The sequence below is a fragment of the Coregonus lavaretus genome (assembly GCF_964263955.1).
Source record: "Coregonus lavaretus genome assembly, chromosome: 7".
Taxonomy (NCBI): domain Eukaryota; kingdom Metazoa; phylum Chordata; class Actinopteri; order Salmoniformes; family Salmonidae; genus Coregonus; species Coregonus lavaretus.
Window position 1 is genome coordinate 62,889,594 of NC_139994.1, and position 10,731 is coordinate 62,900,324.

The following is a 10,731-nucleotide window of genomic DNA, read 5'->3' on the forward strand; positions in this document are numbered from 1 at the left end:
CCCTAAGGCTAAACAAAATTTCTTATCCACAAAATTCCCAGCCGCGCCTGAATCTACCAGCGCCTTATGCTGGGAATGAGGTGCTACCTGTGGAAAACGCACAGGTATACAGAAGTGTGCAACAGAGAGCTCTGGGTGAGTGGGGCGCCTACTCACCTGGAAGGACTCCCCAGTGCGGGGCCTGTCGTCTTCTCCCCTAGGAGGCCATCCCCAGCACCTAGCCGCGGTGTGTCCTCCCCGACCACAGTTGGTGCAGGAGATGGACCCCCTCGTACTCCGACCCCTCCTCTCTCTAGCGCCAGCGCCCCCGAGCTCCATGGGGCACGGCTCGGAGGCGCTGGAGGGTGAAATGGACGGACCCCCCTCGGGACGTCCGCGGGTAGCTAGCAGGGTATCCAGCCTGATGGACATGTCGACTAACTGGTCGAACGAGAGGCTGGTGTCCCGACAGGCCAGCTCCCTACAGACGTCCTCACGTAGACTACAGCGATAGTGATCGATGAGGGCCCGCTCATTCCACCCTGCATCCGCCGCTAGAGTACGGAATTCCAAAGCGAACTCCTGGGCACTCCTCTTCCCCTGCCGGAGGCAGAACAGACGCTCCCCCGCCGCTTTCCCCTCCGGGGGATGGTCAAACACCGCCCTGAAGCGGCGGGAGAACTCAGCATACGTGATGGTGGTAGCGTCTATTCTCCTCCACTCGGCGTTGGCCCATTCTAACGCCTTGCCGGAAAGGCAGGAGATCAGGGCGGACACGCTCTCGTGTCCCGAGGGCGCCGGGTGCACGGTGGCCAGGTAAAGCTCCACCTGGAGAAGGAAGCCCTGACACCCGGCAGCGGTCCCATCATAGGCCCTCGGGAGCGAGAGTCGAACTCCTCTGGGTTCCGGAGCGGGAATGGGCTGACTTGCCGATGGTGAGGGCAGGGAAGATGGCGTTGGGGGTGTCCCTCGGGTCTCCCAGCGTTGGAGGGTGGTGATCACCTCCTGCAGGGCGGACCCCATCCGCAGGATCTGGTCATTCTGCTCCCGGACCCTGTCCTCCAACGTCGCCTGTGCTGCTGCGGCTCCTGCTGATTCCATTCCGAAGGTGTGTGATTCTGTCAGTAGGTGCTGTAGGTGGGTGTGGTGTGGAATCAGGCGCAGGACGCAGAAGTTAAGTCCAACAAAGACTTTTAGTAGAGCACACAAAATACAATCCAAACAGCCCGGAGGCGAGAAAATGCGCACACAGGCGTAAACAAACGGGCGCACTAAACATGTGCGAAAATCCTCTCCTAAAAATACAAGGAGGCAAGCTACAAATAGCGCACCGAAACGGGTAGCGCACCAACACGACAATGGGAACAATCACACACAACACCTGACAAACACAACGAGAACTTTTAGGACACTAATGACACTAAACGACAACAGGTGTACAATACCAGACCAGACCAAACGAACATAGAAACATACAACGGTGGCAGCTAGTATTCCGGAGACGACGAACGCCGAAGCCTGCCTGAGCAAGGAAGAGAGGCAGCCTCGGCCGAAACCGTGACAATCTGTTTATGGTCCAATAACATATTTAAAATCCATCTACCTTGCAGATCTGTTTGGACAATTTGCACATTTGGTTCGAAATTACTGTTAATTAATATCATCACCCCTTTTGAGTTTCTTTGCCCATGGGAGAAGTATATCCCCCCCCCCCCCCCCAGTCCTTTTTCCACACAACTTCATCTGGAATTGTTGAATGAGTTTCTGTAAACAATAGATATTATATTCCTTCTCTTTGAGCCATGTAAATATTGTTCTTCTTTTGTTATTATCTGCTAAGCCATTACAATTATAACTGGCTATACTTATTTCACCACTTACCATAATGAGATAAAGGTTTCAAATCTATTTATCATAATATATGTTTGTAAATATACCAATAAAAAATACCATATTGTTTGATTATTGATACTGTGGTTTCATGGACGGTGAGGTTTGATTATTGATACTGTGGTTTCATGGACGGTGAGGTTTGATTATTGATACTCTGTTTTCATGGACGGTGAGGTTTGATTATTGATACTGTGGTTTCATGGACGGTGAGGTTTGATTATTGATACTGTGGTTTCATGGATGTTAAGGTTTGATTATTGATACTGTGGTTTCATGGACGGTGAGGTTTGATTATTGATACTGTGGTTTCATGGACGGTGAGGTTTGATTATTGATACTGTGGTTTCATGGACGGTGAGGTTTGATTATTGATACTGTGGTTTCATGGACGGTGAGGTTTGATTATTGATACTGTGGTTTCATGGACGGTGAGGTTTGATTATTGATACTGTGGTTTCATGGACGGTGAGGTTTGATTATTGATACTGTGGTTTCATGGACGGTGAGGTTTGATTATTGATACTGTGGTTTCATGGACGGTGAGGTTTGATTATTGATACTGTGGTTTCATGGACGGTGAGGTTTGATTATTGATACTGTGGTTTCATGGACGGTGAGGTTTGATTATTGATACTGTGGTTTCATGGACGGTGAGGTTTGATTATTGATACTGTGGTTTCATGGACGGTGAGGTTTGATTATTGATACTGTGGTTTCATGGACGGTGAGGTTTGATTATTGATACTGTGGTTTCATGGACGGTGAGGTTTGATTATTGATACTGTGGTTTCATGGACGGTGAGGTTTGATTATTGATACTGTGGTTTCATGGACGGTGAGGTTTGATTATTGATACTGTGGTTTCATGGACGGTGAGGTTTGATTATTGATACTGTGGTTTCATGGACGGTGAGGTTTGATTATTGATACTGTGGTTTCATGGACGGTGAGGTTTGATTATTGATACTGTGGTTTCATGGACGGTGAGGTTTGATTATTGATACTGTGGTTTCATGGACGGTGAGGTTTGATTATTGATACTCTGTTTTCATGGACGGTAAGGTTTGATTATTGATACTCTAGTTTCAGGGACGTTGAGGTTTGATTATTGATACTCTGTTTTCATGGACGGTAAGTTTTGATTATTGATACTGTGGTTTCATGGACGGTGAGGTTTGATTATTGATACTGTGGTTTCATGGACGGTGAGGTTTGATTATTGATACTGTGGTTTCATGGACGGTGAGGTTTGATTATTGATACTCTGTTTTCATGGACGGTAAGGTTTGATTATTGATACTCTAGTTTCAGGGACGTTGAGGTTTGATTATTGATACTCTGTTTTCATGGACGGTAAGTTTTGATTATTGATACTGTGGTTTCATGGACGGTGAGGTTTGTTTATTGATACTCTGGTTTCATGCTCTTCAGTCTGTCTCTCTATTTACACTTGTACTGTATTTACAGTCTCTCTCATGAACCTGCTGTCCACACGCACATTCTGATATGCCTCTCTTTCTCTCTCTCTCGCGCGTTCTCTCTCTCCCCATGCAGAGAACCAGTTCTGTGGGGGTAGACTAACGAAGGCTCTCTCTCTCCCCATGCAGAGAACCAGTTCTGTGGGGGTAGACTAACGAAGGCTCTCTCTCTCCCCATGCAGAGAACCAGTTCTGTGGGGGTAGACTAACGAAGGCTCTCTCTCTCCCCATGCAGAGAACCAGTTCTGTGGGGGTAGACTAACGAAGGCTCTCTCTCTCCCCATGCAGAGAACCAGTTCTGTGGGGGTAGACTAACGAAGGCTCAAGGTTCCATCAAGACGCCCAACTGGCCCAACTCAGATTACCCAGCAGGCATCAGCTGCTCCTGGCACATCTCCGTGGAGCCCAGCAATGTCAGGCCTCAACCAATCACAACACAGCATCAGCACACCTCCACCAATGATAACACAGCATCAGCAAACCTCCACCAATCACAACACAGCATCAGCACACGTCTACCAATCACAACACAGCATCAGCACACCTCCACCAATCACAACACAGCATCATCAGCACACCACCAATCACAACACAGCATCAGCAGCACACCTCCACCAAAAAACAAAACCCAGCATCAGCACACCTCCACCAATCACAACACAGCATCAGCAGCATACAACCACCAATCAGAACACAGCATCAACACACCTCCACCAATCACAACACAGCATCAGCACACACCTGTTATACCTCTTCATTGGATCACTTTATTTGAGATTCTAAAAGGTTGTAGTTATTAGAGACTTCTCTAAAAATGTATGCGCTCACTAACTGTAAGTCGCTCTGGATAAGAGCATCTGCTAAATGACTAAAATGTTAAATGTAAATGTAAATGCTCTGGAAGCTTGATACAGGTCCTCAAGTTATGGGAGTAGATCTGTGTGTGTAAGTGTGTGTGTGTGTGTGTGTCTTGTGTGTGTGTGTGTTTGTGTGTGTGTATGTGTGTGTGTGTGTGTGTGTGTGTGTGTGTGTGTGTGTGCCACCTGACTGTGGTCCTGTGATGTGTGTTAATGAAAGGCTTCATTGAAGGAGTAGGGCGTGTACATGTGTGAGAGAGTGGAGAGAGAGAGAGAGAGAGAGAGAAGAGAAGAGAGAGAGAGAGAGAGAGAGAGAGAGAGAGAGAGAGAGAGAGAGAGAGAGAGAGAGAGAGAGAGAGAGAGAGAGAGAGAGAGAGAGAGAGAGAGAGAGAGAGAGAGAGAGAGAGAGAGAGAGAGAGAGAGAGAGAGAGAGAGAGAGAGAGAGAGAGAAGGTAAATGCCCCTCTGTATTCTAAATGTCAGCACCGACCAGCTCCCTTCACTCTACATTACAGTAAAATAATTATGAATAACAAGATGCGACTACAGTGACGCATAACTAAAACCTATCATGACCTTAGAATTCTAAGGTTATATCTGTCAAAAGATGATTCTGAGATTAATGGCTTCGAAGTTCCATCCCCTCATTGGTTTGAATGGTGTGAGCAATTTCCATTTTGTGTAACTTAATATGATTTGGGTTATGTAAGAATGGTTAATGTTATAACACCGGTTAATGTAACAGCATATCACTGTACTTTATGTTACTGTAACAACATATTACTGTACTTTATGTTATTGTAACAACATATCACTGTACTTTATGTTAATGTACAACATATTACTGTACTTTATGTTACTGTAACAACATATTACTGTACTTTATGTTATTGTAACAACATATTACTGTACTTTATGTTATTGTAACAACATATTACTGTACTTTATGTTAATGTAACAACATATTACTGTACTTTATGTTAATGTAACAACATATTACTGTACTTTATGTTAATGTAACAACATATTACTGTACTTTATGTTACTGTAACAACATATTACTGTAATTTATGTTATTGTAACAACATATTACTGTACTTTATGTTATTGTAACAACATATTACTGTACTTTATGTTATTGTAACAACATATTACTGTACTTTATGTTATTGTAACAACATATTACTGTACTTTATGTTACTGTAACAACATATTACTGTACTTTATGTTATTGTAACAACATATTACTGTACTTTATGTTAATGTAACAACATATTACTGTACTTTATGTTACTGTAACAACATATTACTGTACTTTATGTTAATGTAACAACATATTACTGTACTTTATGTTAATGTAACAACATATTACTGTACTTTATGTTAATGTAACAACATATTACTGTACTTTATGTTATTGTAACAACATATCACTGTACTCTATGTTACTGTAACAACATATTACTGTACTTTATGTTACTGTAACAACATATTACTGTACTTTATGTTATTGTAACAACATATTACTGTACTTTATGTTATTGTAACAACATATTACTGTACTTTATGTTATTGTAACAACATATTACTGTACTTTATGTTAATGTAACAACATATTACTGTACTTTATGTTATTGTAACAACATATTACTGTACTTTATGTTAATGTAACAACATATTACTGTACTTTATGTTACTGTAACAACATATTACTGTACTTTATGTTATTGTAACAACATATTACTGTACTTTATGTTATTGTAACAACATATTACTGTACTTTATGTTATTGTAACAACATATTACTGTACTTTATGTTATTGTAACAACATATTACTGTACTTTATGTTACTGTAACAACATATTACTGTACTTTATGTATTGTAAGAACATATTACTGTACTTAATGTTATTGTAACAACATATTACTGTACTTTATGTTAATGTAACAACATATTACTGTACTTTATGTTACTGTGACAACATATTACTGTACTTTATGTTAATGTAACAACATATTACTGTACTTTATGTTATTGTAACAACATATTACTGTACTTTATGTTAATGTAACAACATATTACTGTACTTTATGTTATTGTAACAACATATTACTGTACTTTATGTTACTGTAACAACATATTACTGTACTTTATGTTAATGTAACAACATATTACTGTACTTTATGTTACTGTAACAACATATTACTGTACTTTATGTTAATGTAACAACATATTACTGTACTTTATGTTATTGTAACAACATATTACTGTACTTTATGTTACTGTAACAACATATTACTGTACTTTATGTTATGTAACAACATATTACTGTACTTTATGTTAATGTAACAACATATTACTGTACTTTATGTTACTGTAACAACATATTACTGTACTTTATGTTAATGTAACAACATATTACTGTACTTTATGTTACTGTAACAACATATTACTGTACTTTATGTTAATGTAACAACATTTTACTGTACTTTATGTTAATGTAACAACATATTACTGTACTTTATGTTACTGTAACAACATATTACTGTACTTTATGTTATTGTAACAACATATTACTGTACTTATGTTACTGTAACAACATATTACTGTACTTTATGTTATTGTAACAACATATTACTGTACTTTATGTTAATGTAACAACATATTACTGTACTTTATGTTATTGTAACAACATATTACTGTACTTTGTATAATGTAACAACATATTACTGTACTTTATGTTATTGTAACAACATATTACTATACTTTATGTTATTGTAACAACATATACTGTACTTTATGTTATTGTAACAACATATTACTGTACTTTATGTTAATGTAACAACATATTACTGTACTTTATGTTAATGTAACAACATATTACTGTACTTTATGTTATTGTAACAACATATTACTGTACTTTATGTTATTGTAACAACATATTACTGTACTTTATGATATTGTAACAACATATTACTGTACTTTATGTTAATGTAACAACATATTACTGTACTTTATGTTATTGTAACAACATATTACTGTACTTTATGTATTGTAACAACAAATTACTGTACTTATGTTATTGTAACAACATATTACTGTACTTTATGTTATTGTAACAACATATTACTGTACTTTATGTTATTGTAACAACATATTACTGTACTTTATGTTATTGTAACAACATATTACTGTACTTTATGTTAATGTAACAACATATTACTGTACTTTATGTTATTGTAACAACATATTACTGTACTTTATGTTATTGTAACAACATATTACTGTACTTTATGTTAATGTAACAACATATTACTGTACTTTATGTTATTGTAACAACATATTACTGTACTTTATGTTAATGTAACAACATATTACTGTACTTTATGTTACTGTAACAACATATTACTGTACTTTATGTTATTGTAACAACATATTACTGTACTTGTATGTACAACATATTACTGTACTTTATGTTATTGTAACAACATATTACTGTACTTTATGTTATTGTAACAACATATTACTGTACTTTATGTTAATGTAACAACATATTACTGTACTTTATGTTATTGTAACAACATATTACTGTACTTTATGTTATCTGTAACAACATATTACTGTACTTTATGTTACTGTAACAACATATTACTGTACTTTATGTTAATGTAACAACATATTACTGTACTTTATGTTATTGTAACAACATATTACTGTACTTTATGTTACTGTAACAACATATTACTGTACTTTATGTTACTGTAACAACATATTACTGTACTTTATGTTATTGTAACAACATATTACTGTACTTTATGTTATTGTAACAACATATTACTGTACTTTATGTTATTGTAACAACATATTACTGTACTTTATGTTACTGTAACAACATATTACTGTACTTTATGTTATTGTAACAACATATTACTGTACTTAATGTTATTGTAACAACATATTACTGTACTTTATGTTAATGTAACAACATATTACTGTACTTTATGTTACTGTGACAACATATTACTGTACTTTATGTTAATGTAACAACATATTACTGTACTTTATGTTAATGTAACAACATATTACTGTACTTTATGTTATTGTAACAACATATTACTGTACTTTATGTTAATGTAACAACATATTACTGTACTTTATGTTATTGTAACAACATATTACTGTACTTTATGTTACTGTAACAACATATTACTGTACTTTATGTTAATGTAACAACATATTACTGTACTTTATGTTACTGTAACAACATATTACTGTACTTTATGTTATGTAACAACATTTTACTGTACTTTATGTTAATGTAACAACATATTACTGTACTTTATGTTACTGTAACAACATATTACTGTACTTTATGTTATTGTAACAACATATTACTGTACTTTATGTTACTGTAACAACATATTACTGTACTTTATGTTATTGTAACAACATATTACTGTACTTTATGTTAATGTAACAACATATTACTGTACTTTATGTTATTGTAACAACATATTACTGTACTTTATGTTAATGTAACAACATATTACTGTACTTTATGTTATTGTAACAACATATTACTGTACTTTATGTTATTGTAACAACATATTACTGTACTTTATGTTAATGTAACAACATATTACTGTACTTTATGTTATTGTAACAACATATTACTGTACTTTATGTTAATGTAACAACATATTACTGTACTTTATGTTAATGTAACAACATATTACTGTACTTTATGTTATTGTAACAACATATTACTGTACTTTATGTTAATGTAACAACATATTACTGTACTTTATGTTAATGTAACAACATATTACTGTACTTTATGTTATTGTAACAACATATTACTGTACTTTATGTTAATGTAACAACATATTACTGTACTTTATGTTATTGTAACAACATATTACTGTACTTTATGTTATTGTAACAACATATTACTGTACTTTATGTTACTGTAACAACATATTACTGTACTTTATGTTATTGTAACAACATATTACTGTACTTTATGTTAATGTAACAACATATTACTGTACTTTATGTTAATGTAACAACATATTACTGTACTTTATGTTATTGTAACAACATACTACTGTACTTTATGTTATGTAACAACATATTACTGTACTTTATGTTATTGTAACAACATATTACTGTACTAGGTTATTGTAACAACATATTACTGTACTTTATGTTATTGTAACAACATATTACTGTACTTTATGTTAATGTAACAACATATTACTGTACTTTATGTTATTGTAACAACATATTACTGTACTTTATGTTATGTAACAACATATTACTGTACTTTATGTTATTGTAACAACATATTACTGTACTTTATGTTAATGTAACAACATATTACTGTACTTTATGTTAATGTAACAACATATTACTGTACTTTATGTTAATGTAACAACATATTACTGTACTTTATGTTACTGTAACAACATATTACTGTACTTTATGTTATTGTAACAACATATTACTGTACTTTATGTTAATGTAACAACATATTACTGTACTTTATGTTAATGTAACAACATATTACTGTACTTTATGTTAATGTAACAACATATTACTGTACTTTATGTTACTGTAACAACATATTACTGTACTTTATGTTACTGTAACAACATATTACTGTACTTTATGTTAATGTAACAACATATTACTGTACTTTATGTTATGTAACAACATATTACTGTACTTTATGTTACTGTAACAACATATTACTGTACTTTATGTTAATGTAACAACATATTACTGTACTTTATGTTACTGTAACAACATATTACTGTACTTTATGTTATTGTAACAACATATTACTGTACTTTATGTTAATGTAACAACATATTACTGTACTTTATGTTATATGTAACAACATATTACTGTACTTTATGTTAATGTAACAACATATTACTGTACTTTATGTTATTGTAACAACATATTACTGTACTTTATGTTATTGTAACAACATATTACTGTACTTTATGTTATTGTAACAACATATTACTGTACTTTATGTTAATGTAACAACATATTACTGTACTTTATGTTATTGTAACAACATATTACTGTACTTTATGTTAATGTAACAACATATTACTGTAACTTTATGTTAATGTAACAACATATTACTGTACTTTATGTTATTGTAACAACATATTACTGTACTTTATGTTATTGTAACAACATATTACTGTACTTTATGTTATTGTAACAACATATTACTGTACTTTATGTTATTGTAACAACATATTACTGTACTTTATGTTATTGTAACAACATATTACTGTACTTTATGTTATGTAACAACATATTACTGTACTTTATGTTATTGTAACAACATATTACTGTACTTTATGTTAATGTAACAACATATTACTGTACTTTATGTTAATGTAACAACATATTACTGTACTTTATGTTATTGTAACAACATACTACTGTACTTTATGTTACTGTAACAACATTATTACTGTACTTTATGTTATTGTAACAC

The 10,731-nt window shown here is 34.3% G+C and overlaps 1 protein-coding gene across 1 annotated transcript in view; it reads left to right on the plus strand.

Annotated features, from left to right (window-relative positions):
* Positions 1-10,731, plus strand: part of LOC311131681 (procollagen C-endopeptidase enhancer 2-like) — a gene marked incomplete at its 5' end in the record, with an annotated part of 34,345 nt that overhangs the window by 14,184 nt on the left and 9,430 nt on the right. The window contains one exon of the mRNA XM_084164791.1: positions 3,639-3,763. Within this exon, the coding sequence (XP_084020917.1) occupies positions 3,639-3,763 (125 nt within the window). The remainder of the gene's footprint in view (positions 1-3,638; positions 3,764-10,731) is intronic.